Raw genomic sequence first — 22,813 nt, forward strand, 5'->3', positions numbered from 1 at the left:
TGTCAGTTGTCGGAAAGGGTAAGGAAACCCATTCTGAGAATAGACCAGAACCTAAATTTTTATGTTGTCAGCACCAATAAAAGGTACCTCTTATTTTTTCCATACAATTTCTGAACAATAATGGTCTACTATCCCTTCTCGCTTTTATGTGACTTTCCTGAAAGACCCTGACTCAGAGGACACAATATTTCTTTTAAATTGATGACATTTTCCTATTCCAGGTAGTTTAAACAAAACTTTGTCAACAAAGCTATATGACTCTTCCTTACAATTCTGAACACTTCTTGATAACATTTGTTTCATCACATTCTATGAATTTTAAAAAAGAGAAGCAAAACCAGAGTCAAGACTGTGGTTGTGAAATGGTGCACCTCAGATTGGGACATGAACCCTTGTACCGGGATTCAAACCCAGCCAAAACCCACAGTCTTCCAACTGAGATCACACACGTGGTTTCAGGACTTAATGAAGCTCAGGTTCTTGATGTCTCATCACAGAAAGAATTCAGTGAGAGACAAAGTGATAGGTAAGAAATGGATTCATTTAGAGAGAAACACGCTCCACAGACAGAGTGTAGGCCACCTCAGAAGGTGAGAAAGGCAACAGGGTATGGGGTTGTCAGTTTTTATAGGGGTGGGTAATTTCATAGGCTAATGAGTGGGAGGAGTATTCCAGCTATTTTGGGAAGGGGCAGGAATTTCCAGGAGTTGGGCCACCACCCACTTTTTGATCCTTATGGTCATCTTGGAACTGTCATGGTGCCTGTGGGTGTGTCATTTAGCTTGCTGATGTGTTACAGTGAGCGTATACTGAGGCTCAAGGTCTAGCGGAAGTTGACTTGTGCGCCATCTTGGACCCATTTGGTTCTAATCAGTGTATGTCATATCCTTGGGCTACTGTCATCCTTTCAAAGGTTGTGCCCTGCCCCCTTCCCTCTTGTTTCAGTTGGGGATTTGATTTTTGTTTTCATTTGTTTTTGCTGTTTTTTAGTGAGAACCTCAGCCTACCGTATGCTTCTGGATTTTTTTGGATTTCTTTCCTTGGAGGGTAAAGTCTCATGAATCTTTTTTTTTTTTTTTTTACATCTTTATTGGAGTATAATTGCTTTACAATTGTGTGTTACTTTCTGCTTTATAACATAGTGAATCAGCTATACATTTACATATATTCCCATATCTCTTCCCTCTTGCGTCTCCCTCCCACCCTCCCTATCCCACCCCTCTAGGTGGTCACAAAGCACCGAGCTGATCTCCCTGTGCTATGTGGCTGCTTCCCACTAGCTATCCATTTTACATTTGGTAGTATATGTAAGTCCATGCTACTCTCTCACTTTGTCACAGCTTACCCTTCCCTCTCCCCATGTCCTCAAGTCCATTCTCTACATCTGCGTCTTTAGCCCCTCATGAATCTTTTAACATAGGATCACACACAGGACGCAGACTTTCTTTTGGAATCCGTTTTTATTAAGATGAAGCAACAAGGGGGCAGCCCAGGAAAGAATGAACTAAGAATAGAATTTAAAGCAGAAGTGTGGGGTTTTCACAGATTTCTATCAAGAGGATATATGGTTCTTTGATGCTGATAAGAATCCTTGCTTTCACTTCTCCCCTGGAAGCTAGGGAGCCAGGGAACTCAAGTAGTCACAACAGAGCAGCTACTTACGGGCTCTGAACCCCAGGGGAAATTGCTTCTGTGCCTCAGTTTCTTTATACGTAGAGTGTGTTAACGTAATACATCATAATATTATGCACTATATTTATGCCAGACACTGCGTTTAACGTTTTACATGCACTTATTCATTCATTCAAATATTTACTGAGCACCTACTATGTGCAGGCATGCCTCTAGGCTCTGGGTATATAATAGTAAACAAAGTCCCTGTGCTTCAGGATCCTACATTCAATGAATCCACCCAATGACCTTCTGATGTCAACGTTATTGTTACCCCTATTTGACAGATGAGGAAATTGAAACTAAACGTGATTAGGTAAAATCTTCCCCCAGGGAATTCCCTAGTGGTCCAGTGGTTAGGTCTCCGAGCTTCCACTGCAGGGGGCATGGGTTTGATCTCTGGTCAGAGAACTAAGATTCCTCATGCCGCAGTGCAGCTGAAGGAAAAAAAATCTGTCCCTAGATCACACATCATAAGCAGTTGAGCTGTGATTTGAGCTTTGTACAGCCCATGCCTGGGCTGTGCAGTGCCCCTGAAAAAGGAATTAATAGGAACAGCCTAGCGGGATTTTTCAAGGCTAAAGAATGAAAAGCTGGTAAGGGCCTTAACTGCAGAGAGTCCCCTGGGAATTTGAGAAAGTGTAAATAAAGGAGCCAGGAACACTTTCACCACTTTGTGGCTTGAGAACGGAGCTAAGGTTGGCTTGGAATCTTTCCCCCTAATCCAGGGCAGGGGCAGCATGTCATTCATACAATCATCTAGTTTTGAGGGTCCCATGGACATATTTGGGAAATTCATGTGTGTAAGGGATACTACCCTTTCCTCCCTTTCGTGTTTGTATGGAATCCTACAATAAGAGGACAACACTGGTGTTTGCAGAGAACAGGTCTAGAAACTATAGTCATTGAAAGGGTGAACTTCATTAACTTCTGTTTGCTTGCTACACACACGCCTCCCACCCCGCCACACACAAGTTGACTAAGGACCGTCCAGGTAAAAGGGACATTAACACAGTACCTGGCACAGAATATTAATTCAGGAAATACGTGGAAAATGAGTGATTGAATAATTCAAACTCATAGTCACATAACAAGCAGCCAAAGCAGTTACGCCAGACTCAGCACTTCCCAAAGGCTAACGGGATTTTTTCAAGCACTCAGCTCCCACTGGAAAATTCCCACTGGAATAAACATATCCTTCAGTACTTTCTTTGAAATGCAAAGACTTGCAGATAAACGTGGAGGTCCAAGAAGGTGGGAGCAGATTGTTTGGCTGTCATTTTTCTTGGGTTCCTGAGAAGTCAGAAAAGTACAGAGGGGCCCCAGGAAGATGAAAATCATCGGGGTCGAGACTTCCCAGTCTAAAGCCTCACTCCCCCTGAAATAAAAATATTGACTTACACTAGTTTCTATTTTCCAAGACAGGTAAGAATTTAAGGTCAGAGGATAGGTTATTAAATTCACTAACTCCCCCAGAGAGAGAACATGATGGGTTTAAACATTAGTACCTATTAACTCAGCCATTTAAAAATACACAGGAGCCAAGCTCTTCCCAACCCACCACCCAACACACACACACACACACACACACACACACACACACACGCCCCTGTCATTGGAATCAAATCATATAAATGCAACCGACTCACTTCTCAACTGGAACCTTCCAAAAAGACATAGTGATCTGAATTTCGTATCTAACAGAGTGAGGAGGATACAGCTAAGAAAGAATGGCATTTTCAAAGCTCTCCACCCCTCAGCATGAATTATTTCTAAGTCGCCCATGGGTCTTCCTTGACTTTGTCAGTCTGTCTGTTCTGGTGCCATCCATCACATTTGGAGATCTCACTGCACATCGGATTGGCTTTGGAAGCTATTTGCCACACTGATGCAACTCTTGCGACAAAGGTTTGAAATGGACATCTCTTCTGGCCTCTTGAAGTGTCCTGGACGCTTAGGTCTCAAACTGTGGATTTTGAGCTTGGAGTAGAATTTGGGGAACGAGGGACTTGAAAAATAATACACCAGGGGGTCCAGCATGCTGTTCACGTAGGTGAAGCTGAGGGTGACGTGGAGGGCTACGTGGACAGAGGGATCGCAGGCGCTGGTAGGCACCGTCCAGAGGAAATATAGTCTGGCCGACACGCTGGGCAGGTAGCAGGTGATGAACACAACCGCCACCACCATGATGAACCGGGTAGCCTTCTTCATCCGAGTCTGCCTGGCCAGGTGCTGCCTCTGCTTCAGACTCCAAATGATCTTGAAGGAGCAGAACAAGATGATGCTGAGGGGCAGGAAGAACTCCAGCTGGAACATGACGTCGTGCCAACCGTTGGCCGACTCCATGATGAAGCTCTCACAAGTTACGGTCTTCTCTTGCACACACAGATGGTTCTCCATCAAAAGATACAGAGTCCCCAGGATGACCATGGTCCAAAGGGCACAGACGATGCCAACCGCAGTCCGGTTGGAGATGGCATTCACCATATGGTGGGGTTGGACCACTTTGAAATACCTGTCCACGGCCACCACCGTGAGGAAGACGATACTCCCAGCCCTGTTCATGGCCAGCATGAAGAGTGCCACCCGACAGGGGATGTCCTCGAAGGCCCATTGCCTGTGTCTGCGGTAGTAGTCTGTCCGAAAGGGCAGGCAGATCATGAGAAGGAAGTCGGCCACGGCCAAGTTGAAAAGGTAAATAGTACTCGGCTTCCAGGTCTTCATGTGAAAGCAGAAACCACACAGGGCGATGCCGTTGCCCAGGGCGCCCAGCACGAAGGCCAGGATGAGCAGCGGCGGCATCACCTGGGAGATGGGGTCCCCCTGGATGAGGCAGCACGACCCGTTTTCCATGGTGGACAGAGGACCAGTGTTCTGTGTGTTGGGCTGTGGAGTTCCCCCCAAAACACAGATGCTTACCTGAATGCTCCAGCTGCTACGTTTCCAGCTTCTTCACCCCGGGACGCAGGTACCACACGTGCACATGGATGCAGCCACTCTACGGAGAACAGAAACTTCGGCCAGGAAATGGGACACTCGAGGTGGCGGGGGGGGGGTGTCCTTTCTCTGGAGCCTGGGTCACAAGCCGCCTGTCTCCCTGAGAGCCGAAGCATGTAGCACCCCAGGGCTTTGAAACGCAGGTAATTTCACGCAGTTGTCATTTCTGGGAAGCAGCTGGCAGGTCCGAGGAGATTCATGCTGGAGAGGAGTAGTTGAGTCCTGTCCCAGAATGATTTTTATTTTCAGCCTCTCTCTTAGCTGGAGAATAAGCAAAGCTGCCCAGAAGGAATGAAAAAAAGCTTATTTATCCTCCCTCCCGGTGGAGAAATACAAACATTTCCTGGAGCCGTTCTGGGTCTCTGCCTGCGCTTTCCTCCCTAACCTTTGCCTGACTGCTGTCCTCTCCCTTATCCTGTGGGGCGCTCCCAGGCCGTGCCAGGGAGGGGAGGTGTAGCTCTGCAGCTCCTCAGGGCCACGTCCTATGCCAGACCCAAAAACACAGCACTTAAAAATCGGAAGGATCTGCGGAGGAGAAAAATCCTTAATATAGCACTTGTTGGCTGTTAGAAAAATTCTCTGAAGCGAGTCGCCATTCCTCTCCCCCATTGGCACCTCCTACCCTTTGCATTCTTCCTTGGAGCCGAGTGACCAGTTGCACCACCACCAAGACCATGAAATGGATCTGAAGCCGCCTCTCACGTCCGTATTCATGAAACAGCCTCTTTGGGAGCCAGGTCCTTCCTCTGCTGTTAGCAAAAGAGGATTTGGCTCTGAGTTTCCCAAATTCCGCTGCTCAAAAGAGCAGAGCGCCATGATCTGTATGGTTTTTTTGTTTGTTTTCTTTTTTGGCTGCACGGCACGAGGGATCTCAGCTCCCCAGCCAGGGATCAAACCCGTGCCCCCTGCGTTGGAAGCGCTGAGTCTTAACCACTGGATGGCCAGGGAAGTCCCTATACGTTTTAAATTTTAATTACGTGCTGAGCCCATTGGTGGGGGAGAATGAGAGTTGGGGCAGTTGGTCAAGGAGTTTATCTCAAAAACGATCATTAGTAAAATTAGTCTGCTCCCAAGACCAGAGTCTTTGCTAAACTTCCCTGTCCTTTGGCTTTAGAGATGATCTGTCCGTCCTTTCAGCTTTCAGTTTAGGAAAGGCTGAGGGGAGGGCGTGCACGGAGTGGAGGAATATGCCTTCTTCCAGATGCTGGTGAAAGCTGAATTCTTCCCCCTGAATCCTGGACTCCAAATCATCCCAACAACCTTCTCCCCTGTCCCCACCCTAGCACAGATCATTGTCACCTCCCTCCTGTTGAAACAGTTGAGTCTCCTCGCCTCTAGTCTATTTTCTGTAATTCCTCTCCCACTCTACAGTGTGATTTTTTTCTAAAGCACAGATATGATCATATCTTTTTTTTTCCCCCTTAAAACCCTTCAGTCTGCCAAGGTGATAGCTGTGTGGCCTGTGAGCCGTATCTGGTTTGAGAACCAGTTTGACTTGGCCCATATGTTTTAAAAACCTAGGACTGTCATATGAAAACCTGGATTTCCAGGGATTTCCCTGGCGGTCCAGGGGTTAAGACTCCATGGTTCCACTGCAAGGGGCCTGGGTTCGATCCCTGGTCGGGAAACTAAGATCTCATGTGCCACACAGCATGGCTGAAAAATAAAAAAAATATTTTTTTTCATTAAACAAAACAAAACAAAACAAAAACACACCTGGATTTCCAGCCTCTCTTGGAAACTGGAAGATCTGGTCACACTGGGCCAACCATTCCTGCCTGGTAACAGTCTGCTGAAGCTGAGAGTAGCTGCACCCTTGAGACAAGGCGAGAATCCCCATTTTGCCACAGTCCTCACCCCTCCCTGTTACCTGGTCAGCTTCACTCATCGACACGCCTGGTCTCTGTGGGATTTTAAGTTTGTCACCTCTGCTCCAGGTTAAAGGTCAAGTTCCTTGGGTTGGTCTACAAGGCCCTTCACAGATGGTTCCCAAACTAATTTTCCAGTGTCATTCTCCTGTCACTTTCCTCCTCCCACCCTACCTGTGAGTCTCTGAACTTCTAACAAATAAACGTGTCCACCAGACAACTACATTTAGCTCCCTCACCAATCCAAGAGGTCCTTGGAGATAAAGTCCATGTTCTTGACAGTAAGGGCCTAGAAGAAGGATCTGATGATTAACTCCTACTTTTCCTCAGAGCACGTATCCGCCACTTTCACTCTGTGGACCTTTGTGATTCTATAAGAATGTGCTAACTGATGGGGGGGGAAACTACCGTAGGCTGGAATGCCCCAAAATGAGGCTGGGTGGGTGACCCTGAGTGCTACCTCAGTATGATCAGGCTGGATTTTGCAACTAATGGAAAAGATTCTTCCTTCTGGGTTAGCAGATACCGTCGAGATTCTTGTAAACACTAACACAAGTGTTTCCCTTTTCCCGAATGACTAACACGTGCCTTTTTTTTCCACAACCTTTCTGTTTTGTCGAATCACCTCCCACTCCCTCTCTCTTCCTCCCTCTAGAGTTAGCAGAGGATTAAGGAAGAAAAGATAGGTTTCTCTTTCTCTGAAAGTCTACTGCTGATAATAGGGGAGGCTGCGAATGTGTGGGGATGGAGGGTTTGTGGGAAATCTCTGTGTCTTCCCCTCAATTTTGCTGTGAACTTAAAACTGCTCTAAAAAAAAGTCTTAAATTTTCTTTAAGCCAAATTTCATTACTGTTCAGATTTTTACTTCTAGCTACCAATTACAATGCCTGATATAAAATAGAGGCTTGGGACTTCCCTGGCGATCCAGCGGTAAAGACTCCACGTTTCCACTGCAGGGGGAGCGGGTTCGATCCCTGGTCGGGGAACTAAGATCCCACATGCCATGCAGCACGGCCATAAATAAATAAATAAATGAATAATAAAATAGAGGCTTTATTGATTAAAAAAATGGTTACTCAATGAACCTCTGAGGTACTTTATCTAGATGCTTCAGGATCCCCAAAATGAGGATGTTACCTGCTGTCTGGAGCTGAGTGTTTACTAGGAGAAATAAGACAAGAGCATAAATAACAATAAAGGAAAAGCAAATTGAATAAGCGGTTTAAGGCAATATTGTCCACAATGTGGTGGACACGCCACAGATGATACGTGAGATGATTTTAGATGATGGAGAGTAATATCCATATGGACTTTGACTTTATAGCTATGACTTTATTTTAATATGTGTTGAAAAAAATACAGCTGTTTTATTGCAGTTTTGTGAGTGGGGGGGATGAGGGAGAGTTGTTAAAATTTCTAGGGGCAGAAATAGAAGGAACAGACATTCCGGAAAATGAGGAGCATGGAAAAAGTAAGGTGGAGGGGGCATCTGAGGAACGTTCGAGGAGTCTGGAATTTGGAGTCTGTGTTGCAGAAACATAAGGAATAAAACAGGTCACACTGAGTGGGGCTGTTTTGCAGAGGACCTTGAATTCAGTGGCAGGGGGGACCTTTTTTTTCTTTTTCTTTTTATATAGCAGGTTCTTATGGAGGAAGATTTTTTTTTTTTTAACTTATTTTATTTATTTATTTATTTTTGGCTGCGTTGGGTCTTTGTTGTTGCGTGCGGGCTTTCTCTAGTTGCAGCGAGCGGGGGCTACTCTTCCTTGTGGTGGGCGGGCTTCTCATTGCGGTGGCTTCTCTTGTTGCGGAGCACAGGCTCTAGGCACGTGAGCTTCAGTAGTTGTGTCACGCAGGCTCAGTAGTTGTGGCGCACGGGCTTAGTTGCTCCGTGGCATGTGAGATCTTCCCGGACCAGGGCTCAAACCCGTGTCCCCTGCATTAGCAGGTGGATTCTTAACCACTGCGCCACCAAGGAAGCCCTGGAGGAACCATTTTTGAGTGAGTGACGTAAAGGATCGGAGGCAGGAGATGAAAAAGCAACAGACTTTTAATATGTGTCCCCCCTCCGCTTCTCCTGCCTACCCTGGAGCCACAGTACTGCCCACTGCTGTCACCTGGGAATTCTGCAGGGTCAGAGCCCATGACTTCTCTTTCTAGTGTGTTCCATGGTGAGCCATAGGGGCAATGTTATCAAGGAGTGTGGTGTCCCAGATAACTGAAGCCCTTGAGTACCAACACTTTTAAAATAAAGTTCACATCAGACAAAGGGAACTGTTAGAACCATCCATCAAGTAGCTCAAGCCATAGCTTGGTTCCCTCTTCCTTGCTAGCCACCTCCCCATCTACAGATCATACGCCCGAAATCTCTCTCCACCCACACTACTACCACTTTTAAAAATATTTATTTAGGCTGTTGCAGCATGTGGACTCTTGGTTGTGGCATGCATGTGGTCTAGTTCCCCGACCAGGGATCGAACCCGGTCCCCCTGCATTGGGAGCCCAGAGGCTTACCCACTGGACCGCCAGGGAAGTCTCCACACTGCTACCACTTTGGCTGGTCCAAGTTTCTAGAGGAAACAACCACCTCCTGATGGGTCCTCCTGCCTCCTGTCGTGCTCTTCCTCCAGCACATCTCCCCAAACTCAAACATGATGTCACCTGTCACCCACCAACCCAGCTGAATGCTCCCATGCTTCCCTGTTGTCCTTAGCAGGGAATTCAAGACACCATAGGAACTGGCCTCAACATCCAACATGAGGCATAACAGTGTTTAGTGTCCGAAGGCTGTCTTATAGGGACTGCTGGGAACACATTTCCCTTCCCTCCTAGTGCTGGATAACTCCTCTTTTGTTGGCTTCAGCAGCTTCCACTAGAATTTTCTAAATACAATGATGGAAATGTTCTGTAATATACATGCAGCTCTTGAGCGCTTGAAATTGGGGCTAGTGGGCACTGAATTTTCAATATTATTTAATTTTAATTAGTTTAAATTCTAAAAGCCGCATGTGGTTTGTGGCTACCATACAGGGAGCCCAGGGGATACCTCTTCCTCCAGCCCCCAAGCCTCCTGTGTTTCTCCCTCTCTAGTCTGGGTTAAACCCTCATCTCTGCCCATATCTGCCACTCACACACTGACCACGCAGGACTGTGACAGTTTACCTGTGTGTCTCCCCCCAGCCCCTTGTCTCCACGAAGCCTAGTGCTGGGTCTGATTCAGCTCTGCAAGCCCAGACTGTAGCCTGGCACCAAGGGGACACACAAGAAGTATGTCCTGAGTAAACGAATGAACTAGTGCACGAATGACTCCCGACAGACCTCTGTAGTTTACTTCTTCTCCTGGCTCTGAGGAGACACAGGAAGGGCAGGTTGAAAGGACTTGCAGCCACACCTGCCAGGCTGATCTGGTGTGAGCTTGGAGCTCTCGGACCCCGCCGGGCCACCTCCCCCGATGCTTTGTGAGATAACATGGCACTTTGTACGGAACAGGGGCAGGCAGTGGACATTCCCTGCGGGACCGCCCGGCAGGTGGCAGGAGGGGGAGTGTCTGTGTGGCGGCGTGTTAGGAACTCACACTCCTCCTGGTGTGTCTCTTTCACTCCTGCACCTCGGCCACACTCATAACACTTGCGATGTCAGGTGTGTGGGATTTTTTTTTTTTCCCCGCGCCACACGATTCTCTGTGACACCAACTGGGTGTCCTTCAGTTTGATTCAACTCTGACTCTAACCAGAGTTAGCCCAGACCCCACAGGTTAAAGGTTCGGTCCCATGAGACTGCCCCCCTCTTTGGATGCTAATTGCAAGTTGTGGGTCCCCTAGATACCTACAACTTATGTCCGACATGGCTGCAATTCGAGGTTCCCATGACACCCCTCCTCAGATTCGAGCATATGCTAGAACAGCGCACAGAACTCAGGGAAACAGTCATGTTTACCAGTTTATTATATAATGAAGGATGTGATAAAGAGAAGAACAGCCAGATGAAAGGTGTGTAGGGTGAGATCTGGAAGGGTTTTGAGCGCAGGAGCTTCTGTCCCCATGGGGTTGGGGACCTCCTGGTTCATGAATGTGTTCACCAACCCAGAAGCTCCCCAAACCTCATAGAATTGGGATTTTTGTGGAGGCTTCATCATGTAAGCACGGTCGCTCATTAACTCCATTTCCAGCCCCTCTCCTTTCTCTGGAGAATGGGGGGTAGGGCTAAAATTCCAAGCCTCTAATCATGGCTCGGTCTTTCTGGTAACCAGCCCCCATCCAACAGTCCATTAAGAGTCACCTCATTAGATGGGACTTCCCTGACGGTCCAGTGGTTAAGACTCTGAGCTTCCACTGCAGGGGGCTTGGGTTCGATCCCTGGTCGGGGAACTAGGATCCCACATGCTTCGAGGCATGGCAAAAAAAAAAAAAAAAGTCACCTCATTAGAACATGAGACAATCCTATCACCCCGGAAATCCCAAGGGATTTAGGAGTTCTGTGTCGGGAACCAGGGGCAGAGACCAACATATATATTTCTTATTATGTCATAGGTAGAAATCCAGGGCCTCTGCTTCTCCAAAACGCCTTTCCCAATCAGAGACCTGGTGTGTGGCTGTGTTATCTTCCTGAGGCTGCTAGAACAAATCACCACAAGCTTGGTGGCTTAAAACAACAGAAATGTATTCTCTCACAGTTCTGGAAACTAGAACTCTGAAATGAAGGTGCCGGCAGCACTGTGCTCCTTCCAGAAGCTCGAGGGAAGGGTTTGTTCCTTGCCTCTTCCAGCTTCTGGGGACTGTTGGCCATCCTCGGCTTGTGGCCGCATCACTCCAATCTCTGTCTCCATGGTCACATAGCCTTCTCCTCTGTGTACCTCTTCTATGGACACTTGTCATTGGATTTAGGGCCCAGATAATCCAGAATGATCTCAGGATCACTAACTTAAATACTGCAAAGACTCTTTTTCCAAATAAGGTCATATTCACAGTTTTGGGGGTTTAGGATGTGGACATATCTTTTTTTTGAGGGGTAACCACTCCATGCATTACAGTGACCTTCTCTTTTTTTTAAAAAAAGAGTCCTTTATTTATTTATTTATTCATTCATTTATTTATTTATTTATGCTGAGCAGCTTGTGGGATCTTAGTTTCCCAACCAGGGATTGAACCCAGGCCCTTGGCAGTGGAAGCACAGAGTCCTAACCACTGGACCACCAGGAAGCCCCTACAGTGACTTTTTTTTTAGAGATTTATTTATTTATTTATTTGTTTGTTTGTTTTTTGGCTGTGTTGGGTCCAGGCGCACGGGCTCAGTAGTTGTGGCACGCGGCCTCAGTAGTTGTGGCTCGCAGGCTCTAGAGCGCAGGTTCAGTAGTTGTGGCGCACGGGCTTAGTTGCTCTGCAGCATGTGGGATCTTCCCAGACCAGGGCTCGAACCCGTGTCCCCTGCATTGGCAGGCGGATTCTTAACGACTGCACCACCAGGGAAGCCCTACAGTGACCTTTTCAACGTCAGTGTTTGAGTCTCAGAGTTCCTTTCTCTACCAAACTATTTCAAAATGCCCTCTCTGGAAGGGAGGAGGAACTACTGACGGAATTTATGGTGTAAATGATTTATCACATTTTTCTTTTTGTTTCCTGCTACAGCCCAGGAGAAAGCTAGGGGCCTGAAGGTTAAGGAGAGAGCTGGGGATTGCTTCACAGAGTGATCAGAAGAGAAGTTACCCTGACCTGACACAAGCTGACAAAGAAGTTCCTCACCATTTCAAAATGAGTCTTTTTTTTTTTTTTTTAATCAGTCATCAATTTTATACACTTCACTGTATACGTGTCAATCCCAATCACCCAATTCAGCACACCACCATCCCCACCCCACCGCAGTTTTCCCCCCTTGGTGTCCATACGTTTGTTCTCTACATCTGTGTCTCAGCTTCTGCCCTGCAAACCAGTTCATCTGTACCATTTTTCTAGGTTCCACATACATGCATTAATATACGATATTTGTTTTTCTCTTTCTGACTTACTTCACTCTGTATGACAGTCTCTAGATCCATCCACGTCTCAACAAATGACCCAACTTCGTTCCTTTTTATGGCTGAGTAATATTCCATTGTATATATGTACCACAACTTCTTTATCCATTCGTCTGTAGATGGGCATTTAGGTTGCTTCCATGACCTGGCTATTGTAAATAGTGCTGCAATGAACATTGGGGTGCATGTGTCTTTTTGAATTATGGTTTTCTCTGGGTATATGCCCAGTAGTGGGATTGCTGGGTCATATGGTAATTCTATTTTTAGTTTCTTAAGGAACCTCCATATTGTTCTCCACAGTGGCTGTATCAATTTACATTCCCACCAACAGTGCAAGAGGGTTCCCTTTTCTCCACACCCTCTCCAGCATTTGTTGTTTGTAGATTTTCTGATGATGCCCGTTCTAACTGGTGTGAGGTGATACCTCATTGTAGTTTTGATTTGCATTTCTCTAATAATGAGTGATGTTGAGCAGCTTTTCATGTGCTTCTTGGCCATCTGTATGTCTTCTTTGGAGAAATGTCTATTTAGGTCTTCTGCCCATTTTTGGATTGGGTTGTTTGTTTCTTTAATATTGAGCTGAATGAGCTGTTTATATATTTTGGAGATTAATCCTTTGTCCGTTGTCCGTTGTCTGTTGATTCCTAGTCAGGGAACTAAGACCCAGCATGCTGTGCAGCATGGCCAAAAAAAAAAACTAGATATATTAACCAATTGTTTGTACTCTCAACTCCAGCTGTTAAAAAGTATGAGACATTAGGGGAAATCTGAACAAGGACTGGCTAATTAAGGATAATAAGGAATTCTTGCTAATTATCGTAGGTGTGATAATGGGGTATTTTGGTTATGTTTAAAGAAAGAGTCCTTATCTTTTGGAAATAAATACTGAAATACGTGTAGATGAAATTACATGGTATTTGGGATGTGATTCAAAGGAGTCCAACAGGAGAGGGGAAGAGAAATAGAAAAACAGAGGTTACGAATTTTTTATTGTTGTGGCTGGATTATGGGAACAGGGATATTCATTGTCCTATTCTCCCTGTTTGTATATATTTTCCATTATAAAAAGTTAAATAAAGTTGAAAGCAACTTAAATCTGTATCAGTGGGGAATGAGATAAATTATGGTGTCTCCATTCAATAAAATTCTGTGTACTTATTAAAAAAGAATAGTAGCATTCACTTGTACAACACTACCTTTGGATCAGGCCCCCACCAAAACACAAAAAATGCACTGGAGTTTGTGTTGAATAATCCCATTTTTGGAAGCTAAAAAAATAATGTATACGCTGTTGTACGTCACTGGGTGGAAATGTAAAATGGCTCAGCCGCTGTGGAAAACAGTTTGGCAGTTCCTCAAAAAGTTAAACATAGAATTGCCATATGACCCAGCAATTCCACTCCAGGTATATACCCAAAAGAAATGAAAATAGGACTCAAATACTTGTACACAAATGCTCAGAGCAGCACTAGTCACAATAGCTAAAAGGTGGTATGACTGTTTATTTTCTGTGTCATCATGGCTGGGCCACGGTGCCCAGATATATGTGGTCAAACATTATGCTGGATGTTTTTCTGAAGGTGTCTATCGGAAGAGATTAACATTTTTTTTAAAAACTTCTTTATTGGAGTATAATTGCTTTACAATGGTGTGTTAGTTTTCTGCTTTATAACAAAGTGAATCAGCTATACATATACATATATCCCCATATCTCCTCCCCACCCTCCTTATCCCACCCCTCTAGGTGGTCACAAAGCACTGAGCTGATCTCCCTGTGCTATGCGGCTGCTTCCCACTAGCTAGCTATTTTACATTGAGATTAACATTTAAATTGGTGGAATAAAGCAGAGTGCCCTCTATAATGTGGGTGGGCCTCTTCCAGTAAGCTGAAGGCTTTACTAGAACGAAGACTGACCTCCCCCAAGCAAGAAGGAATTCTGCCTGCAAATGACCTTTGGACTTGACCTCAACATTGGCTCTTCCCTGGGTCTCCAGCCTGCCAGCCTACCCTGCTTCTTCACGGTTGCATAAGCCAATTCCTTTAAATAAATCTCTCTCTGTGTATACATACACCCTATTGGCTCTGTTTCTCTGAAGAACCCTGAATAATACAGGTAGAAACAATTCAAATGTTCATCAACACATGAACAGATGAACAAATTGTGGTATCAACACACAATGAAGTATTATTATTCCATCATAAAAAGGAATGAAGTTCTGATTCATGTTACAGAGTCCATGAACCTCAAAAACATTCTAAGTGAAAGAAGCCAGACATAAGAGGTAACATATTATTCCATTTATATGAAACATTCAGAATATATAAATCATAGAGACAGAAAGTGGATTAGTATTTTCCAAAGACTGGAGATAGGGGAGAAGAGGCAATGACTGCTTAATGGGTACAGGGTTTGTTTTGGGGGTGAAAAAATGTTGGAACTAGATAGAAGTGGTGTTTGCACAACAACGTATTATGCCACTGAACTGTACCTTTTTTTTTTTTTTGGCCGTGCTGTGTGGCATGGGGGATCTTAGTTCCCTGACCAGGGATCGAACCCGTGCCCCTTGCAGTGGAAGTGCGGAGTCTTCACCACTGGACTGCCATGGAATCCCTGAATTGTACACTTTAAATGGTTACTTTATGTGAACTGCAACTCAGTAAAAAACATGTATATGCATTTTAGAAATCTGGAAGATAAGAATATGTGCTCTGGAGTTAGGCTGCCTGGGTTTAAAGTTAATTCTCTCACTTATTGGCTGCAAGATCTTTAGGCAAGCTACTTCCCTCTTTAAGGTTCAGTTTCCTCACGTGTCAAATGGAAATGATATTACCCATGTTATTCTAATATGAAGGCAAAATTGTAATAGGGAAGAACTTCTGCTTTCTATTACAAGTTAATCACTAAAGGGATTTTGCCTATAAGTTTAAATTATGCATAATGGCCCGTCTCTGGGAACCCTGCCTCCTATGTAATGAGTGTTAAGCTAAAATACATTGGTTTAAGATGTAGAGAACAAAGGTATGGACGCCAAGGGGGGAAATTGGCGGCGGGGGTGGGGCGGGGTGGTGGTGGTGGTGGTGGGATGAACTGGGAGATTGGGATTGACATATATCCATTAATATGTATAAAATGGGGCTTCCCTGGTGGTGCAGGGGTTGAGAATCTGCCTGCCAATGCAGGGGACACGGGTTCGAGCCCTGGTCTGGGAAGATCCCACATGCCGCGGAGCAGCTGGGCCCGTGAGCCACAACTACTGAGCCTGTGCGTCTGGAGCCTGTGCTCCGCAACAAGAGAGGCCGCGATAGTGAGAGGCCCGCGCACCGCGATGAAGAGTGGCCCCCACTCGCCGCAACTAGAGAAAGCCCTCGCACAGAAACGAAGACCCAACACAGCCAAAAATAATTAATAAATAAATTAATTAATTTAAAAAAATATGTATAAAATGGTTAACTAATAAGAAAAAAATAAAATAAAATAAAATACATTGGTTTAGCTCACAGGAAACCTCCTGACCGGGCTCACCTATGAATGGCTGCAGGAAGAAAGAAATTAACACATCCCCTCCCAAGTCTGAACGGAACCAGGACTTTACTCCCTCCGTTTTTAGTATAAAAGAAGCATGAATTCTAACTCAGGGAAGATGGTTCTTTGGGACTTTAGTCCACCATCTTCTCGGTCTGCTGGCTTTCCAAATAAAGTCACTATTCCCTGCCCCAACAATTCGTCTCTCAGTTTATTGGCCTGCTGTGCGGTGAGCAGTACGAGATTGAACTGAGTAACAGAAATGAGTTAATCTATGTAAAGTGCTTCGAGCAGTATACAACATAGAGTAAATGCTATATATGTCTTAGTTAATATTCCTATTAATATCATTATATGTACCAAACTGTTAATAGCACTCTGGAGAGGGGGAAATTTTGTTTTTTTACTGTACACACTATGAATGTTTTGTAATATTTTTGTAATAAAAGAGAGGTATACTTAAATGTATTGTAATATGACTCTCAGAATGTCAGGGGGCTGGGACTTCCCTGGTGGCACAATGGTTAAGACTCCAAGTTCCCAATGCAAGGGGCCCGGGTCCGATCCCTGGTCAGGGAACTAGATCCTACATGCATGCCACAACTAAGGAGCCTGCCTGCTGCAAATAAGACCTGGTGCAACCAAATAAATAAATATTTTTAAAAAAAAGAATGTCAGGGGGCTTTGCGCCCCTTATACGAGGGCTAAACGAAGACGGGTTTCACTGTAAACCTGATCAAGTTCCTGCCCCATCATGATAAAATTGTATCATCTTTGTAAATTAATCCTTCTCTATATTGAATATTTATGGGCCTCTTGTGGCAGAACTTGTGTCCCTTGTTAGTCCTGTGTTGCAGGAAGGGCAGGAAGGGCAAATGACCTTATGAAACATCAAGCTTTTTGGAGAAGCAGAACAGGTTGCTTTTCATTAACCTCTGTCATGTCTGCTCCTTCCCTATCATCTCAGTCCCCCCATCCTTCTTCCTTTGAGCAGGGCTTCTGGGATCAAGAGCTTGGCTGATGGGCTAGTTCTATGCTGTTTGGGTCTTCCCAGCATCTACGTGCCCTCCTTTTGGCATTGGCACCCGGATTTCCTTTGCTGACTGCTCCATCCCCGAGGTTTGACCATCTCTGAGGTTTGGGAGGGTCTGGCTCTAGGAATGGACATCTGGCAGATCAGATCGTTTCATCCCTGTGGCCACTGTGACTGGGTCAGGTGGGCACAGGACTCAAGGGACTGATGACTCCACTTGGGTTGATCTAACAAAATACCACGGACCGGTGGCTTATAAACAACAGGTTATTTCCGTGATTATTTCTCACAGTTCTGGAGGCTGGGACGTCCAAGATCAAGGTGCCAGCAGAATCACTAGTGAGTGGCCACTTCCTGTTGTCTGCTCTCTGCGTCCTCACATGGCGGAAGGCAAGGGAGCTCTCTGGAGTCTCTTTTGTTTTATTTTATCTGAGACATCAGTGGTTTAATGGATGGGGGAGCTTACGTGTCTGAAGCAAGTTGCTGGAGCAATGCCCCACCATGTGCAGCGCATGGCAGGCAGGACTTGGTGGCAGTCTTGGCTCTCAAGGGGAAGGGGAGATGACAAATTATAGGGGAATTGACGTCAGGTGGGCTCATTTGCTACCAGGGAAACCAGTAGAGGGGTACGCCCCTCACTGCCCCTTTGATAAGCTATCACTATCTGGGGCCTGGGGCAAGTACACAGGAAGGTCAGTCACATGAGTAGGGTATAGGTGAAGCAGGCCCTTGTCGGGGTCTCTTTTATAAGGACACTAGTCCCGTCATGAGGGCACCACTTTCATGACCTAATCAGCTCCCAAGGGCCCCACCTCTTAATATTATCATATTGGGAGTTAGGATTTCAATGTACAGTTTTGGGGGGGACACAAACATTTGATCTATTGCAGATACCAACCTGAGTTGTTTGCTAGAACCACTGGAAAAGATAGTCTTTCTTCTGGGATTGCTAAACTAGTAGTAAATTTGGGGAAGTATTTAGAGAGTATGACAAAAGCATAGGGGAGGAGACAAAGCATGAAAAGAGATAGTTTCTTTTTTAAAAACGTTTTCTTTTTTTTTTAATTTTTGGCCTCGCCGTACAGCATGTGGGGTCATAGTTTCCCGACCAGGGTTCGAACTTGTGACCCCTGAATTGGAAGTGCAGACTCCTAATCACTGGACTGCCAGGGAAGTCCCCTAAAAAACTTTTAAATTTGAAATAGTTTCAAACTTACAGAAAAGCTACGAGAATAGTACAAAGTAACTCCCCTACCTGTACCCAGAAGTATCAAGCATAAGCACTTTTCACTTTTGCTTTATAATTTTCTGAGAGAAGTAGTTGTAAAAAAAAAAATTGTATTGACGTATAGTTGATTTACAATGTCGTGTTAATTTCTGCTGTACAGCAAAGTGACTCAGTTATACATACATATATTCTTTTTCATATTCTTTTCCATTCTGGTTTATCACAGGGTATTGAGTATTGTTCCCTGTGCTGTAGAGTAGGACCTTGTTGTTTATCCATCCTATATATACTAGTTTGCATCTGCTAATCCCAGGCTCCCAATCCTTTGAGAGAGGTAGATTCTTTTTTTTTTTAAATAAATTTATTTATTTATTTATTTATTTTTGCCTGCGTTGGGTCTTTGTTGCTGTGCGTGGGCTTCCTCTAGTTGTGTCGAGCAGGGGCTACTCTTCGTTGCGGTGCGCAGGCTTCTCATTGTCGTGGCTTCTCTTGTTGCCGAGCACGGGCTCTAGGCACGCAAGCTTCAGTAGTTGTGGCACGTGGGCTCAGTACTTGTGGCTCGCGGGCTCTAGAGTGCAGGCTCAGTAGTTGTGGCGCACGGGCTTAGTTGCTCCGCGGCATGTGGGATCTTCCCGGGCCAGGGCTCGAACCTGTGTCCCTTGCATTGGCAGGCGGATTCTTAACCACTGCGCCACCAGGGAAGCCCCTGAAAGAGGTAGATTCTTGAGTATGTTATTTTATCTCTAGAATCCAGCTATTCCTGAAACTGGAATCCAATCCTGGATTCTTAAAATTTTTTCAATAAAAAAATTTTTTTTTTTCTCTAGCTCTCTGTCTCTCTGCACTGGGAGCAGCTCTCCTGCCACAGCTCTTCATCCCCTGAAAATGTACATTTGCACGTTTGTCTCCACCTCCTTCTAGGTCAGGAGAACCTCTAAGCTACTGAGCCCATCGCTGTCTGCAGTGGTGCTGAAATGAACAGAGACGCTGACAGATGAGAGCCTCAGCGGCTTGGCAGCCCCATGTCCCCTGACTTCGCTTACTCTTAGCAGCAGCTTCCAAACCAGTGCCCCCCAGCTTTTTTTTTTAACTTTTTATCTTATGTTGGAGCATAGTTGATTAACAATGTTGTGTTAGTTTCAGGTGTACGGCAAAGTGATTCCGTTATTCTTTTTTTTTTTTGCAAAGATGGTAGAAGAATCCCCGTTTACTCTTTTATTTATTTTGTTTTTTGGCCGCGCAGCACGGCACGTGGGATCTCAGTTCCCCGACCAGGGATTGAACCCGTGCCCCCTGCAGTGGAAGCTCAGAGTCTTAGCCACTGGACCGCCAGGGAAGCCCCTGATTCAGTTATACATATACATTTCAGTGCCATTTCAAGGGACATCAACTCAGCAGCCAAGTTCACTGGACCTGAGGCTGCCACAGTAGGTGGCTGGTTCTGGGGCTGGAATCAGGACTGTCTGGGAGCCTCATCATTGGTTATGCCAGGAACTCTTCTCTGAAGCAACGGCTCTTCTCCTACACCATTCTGGCCTTTGCCCTCTCGGAGGCGATGGGGACCTTTTGCCTGATGGTGGCCTTTCTCATCCTCTTTACCATGTGAAGGAGCTGTCTCCACCTCCTATAGTTCTTTCTCCTGTGTTTCTCTGCCCTGTATGTTCCTTTTCCTATACCTCCCCAGGCAGCCTAGGGAAATTGGTTGGCTCAGGGTTTCACAGAGAAAAGACAAATAAATACTGTATTAATTTAAAAATATGTTTTTTTCTAAACCAGTTTAAACATCAAAGATCCAAGCGAAAGGTACCATTTTGCCCTTGAGAAAATAATTCTCAAAGGCTATCTGTCCTTCAAGAGAGAAAGGTGACAAATACAAACTCTCTTTTCAGAAAAGAATAAATGTTTTCAATTTAGACCAGAGCTAACAGATGAAAATTGTATTAGTTTTGAAGATCGTTCATGTAGCTTGGGAATAAACTGAGCCCAATTCACTTGTCAGTTCTCATCCATGTGTGTCTCGATCCACTGGTATGTTGAAATCAGTTTTTATTTCTTACTTATTTACTTTTTTTGGCCACACCACACGACTTGTGGGATCTTAGTTCCCCAACCAGAGATTGAACCCGTGCCCCCTGCAGTGAAAGTGAGGAGTCCTAACCACTGGACTACCAGGGAATTCCCTGAATTCAGTTTCATGTATGGCATGTGTCTGGTAATTTATTGCTAATATGGAAGTATTAGAGTTTAAAAGTTTATTTACTTAAGCAGATGAGACAGATTGAAGGTTAGCCCTATGTTTCTCTTTGGACTGGGCCTTGTTCTAAGAACTCCAAAATGCCTTCTTGAGGGGGAAAGAAAGGAATCAAACCACAACCCATTTAATCTGCCCACGGCCACCTACCTTATGTGTGTATTGTAATTAGTTGCGAAAATCACAAATTATTATAATGATTTACATCCTTGCAGTCATTTGGAAGTGTCATCAAAATGTAGATTTGTTTATGAGATTGTGCTCTGCAAGGGCATAAAATCCATTGGGTATATCACAGTGGGGGGAAAGTGTTAGGAAACATTGGGTAGAACAGGTCTTAACAAACCCCTGTAAGGGCTGCACTAGCCCTAACCCTATGTGTCCATCAGAACTAATTTGAAAATGACATTCCAGTTCAAACTGGCCTGAGCAAAAATGGGAATGTGTTGACTTTTATCCAGAAAATTTGAGGGTTAAGGCTGACCTCAGATGTGGCTGGATTCTCTATCTCTCAAATCTGCTCTCCATATTGACTTTATTCTCAAACCACAGCGGGGTGGGACTTCCCCGGTGGTCCAGTGGTTAAGACGCTGTGCTCCCAACGCAGGGGGCCTGGGTTCGATCCATGATCAGGGAACTAAGACCCGACGCAGCCAAATAAATAAATAAGTAAACAAACAAAAAACAAACAAACAAAAAACCCCACATGGTGACAAGATCGCTGCCAGCAGCTCTAGTGTGAATCCTCTGAGACTCAAGTCCAGTGGGAAAGAGAGAGCCTCTTTTCTAGAAGCGCCTTCAAAAGTGTGCTGGGATTCACTCTGATTGATCTACCCTTGAATCAGTTAATCGCTGTTACCAGCAGGACACCATGTGCTGATTGCCTTAGATCTGGGTCACAGGCTCCACCTCTGAATGGGGGTGTTGTGACGGTTCGATCGGACCACATGGGTCGAGTGTGGGGAGGAGATGAACAACTTCCAAGCCAAGATGGACCTTTTACAGAGAGGAGATGCTAGAAAGACAGTCAACAAATATCCACTCTGCCCCAAGTGACCATCTTGAAAATGCCCAGAAAGAACCAGATGAAAGAAAATGTCTGGCTAAGGGCCAAGCCAGCCCCAAGAGTGGAAAAATAAAACCCATGATTTCCTGAGAAAATAGATGATGTTATGACAAAGCATCACGTGTGGTAAGAAGTTACTTCTCATTCAGGGAGCCCAGGGCAAACGCTTTCATTCTCTTTGACAGAAGTCTTCTTCTTCTTTTTTTTTTTTTTTTTATTATTTATGGCTGTGTTGGGTCTTCGTTTCTGTGCAAGGGCTTTCTCTAGTTGCGGCGAGTGGGGGCCACTCTTCATCGCGGTGCGCGGGCCTCTCACTATCGCGGCCTCTCTTGTTGCGGAGCACAGGCTCCAGATGCGCAGGCTCAGTAATTGTGGCTCACGGGCCCAGCTGCTCCGCGGCATGTGGGATCTTCCTAGACCAGGGCTCGAATCCGTGTCCCCTGCATTGGCAGGCAGATTCTCAACCACTGCGCCACCAGGGAAGCCCCCTGACAGAAGTCTTCTTGAGGCAGGAGATAGATGGGCCCCAGGTTAGACATTTACAACTGGCCTCCCGCTTAACTTTTCATGAGACAGAAAAAAGTGGGCTTCAGGCCGGATACTTACAATTAGACTCCTGTTTGCATTTCCTGAGACAATTTAGCCAGTGGGGACAAAACAAGATGATTGGAGAGAAGGAAGACAAAAGACCCGTAAAACTGCCCCTTTATAAAGGATTTAAACTTCCCCAAAGCGCGTCTCTCTCTGAGTTCACCCGTGCGTCTGTCTTTCCGTGTGTACGTCTTTCCGTGTGTACTTTGCTTTTCCAATAAACTTCTTACTTTTCTCTTTACCTTCTGCCTCCTTGCCTGAATTCATTCTTGACAAGGCAGGCAAGAACTAGGGATCCAGGACCTAGCCGCTGGCCCCTGTGGTCTAGTGGTTAGGACCCCGGGTCCAGGAACTAAGATCTTGCTTCTTGCTACTGCTCGCTGTTGCTTGATGCAAGCTGCCGCTTACTGCTGTGTGCGTCCAAAATCATTCTCAGAAAATGAGTGACAAAATGCTCCTTCCTCCATGCTTCATCTGAATGACAGGTCTCACATCACTTCCCCATTGTCTCTTAGCCAGGTCTCAACCTTTGTCCCCTTCCTTCACACATGCTTTGCTGGACCATGGGTTCCCC

General features: G+C 45.4%; 1 protein-coding gene and 1 pseudogene across 2 annotated transcripts; one reads left to right on the forward strand and one right to left on the reverse strand.

Moving 5' to 3' along the window:
* Nucleotides 1-1,441: 1,441 nt before the first annotated feature.
* Nucleotides 1,442-15,658, reverse strand: HCAR1 (hydroxycarboxylic acid receptor 1). The gene has a single exon (XM_082418333.1). The coding sequence runs from the start codon at nt 4,522-4,524 to the stop codon at nt 3,517-3,519; it is 1,008 nt and encodes a 335-aa protein (XP_082274459.1). The 5' UTR covers nt 4,525-15,658; the 3' UTR covers nt 1,442-3,516.
* An 845-nt stretch (nt 15,659-16,503) lies between these two features.
* On the forward strand, nt 16,504-21,840 carry LOC309640089 (annotated as a pseudogene). The gene is made up of 2 exons: nt 16,504-19,397; nt 19,700-21,840. The product of its transcript is annotated as an uncharacterized misc_RNA (transcript).
* Nucleotides 21,841-22,813: the final 973 nt, after the last annotated feature.

Source organism: Balaenoptera physalus (genome assembly GCF_965194825.1).
Source record: "Balaenoptera physalus genome assembly, chromosome: 12".
NCBI lineage: Eukaryota > Metazoa > Chordata > Mammalia > Artiodactyla > Balaenopteridae > Balaenoptera > Balaenoptera physalus.

Bases quoted from the DNA above. Each gene is read 5' to 3' on its own strand.
- HCAR1 (XM_082418333.1), bottom strand. From the start codon at position 4,524: ATGGAAAACGGGTCGTGCTGCCTCATCCAGGGGGACCCCATCTCCCAG.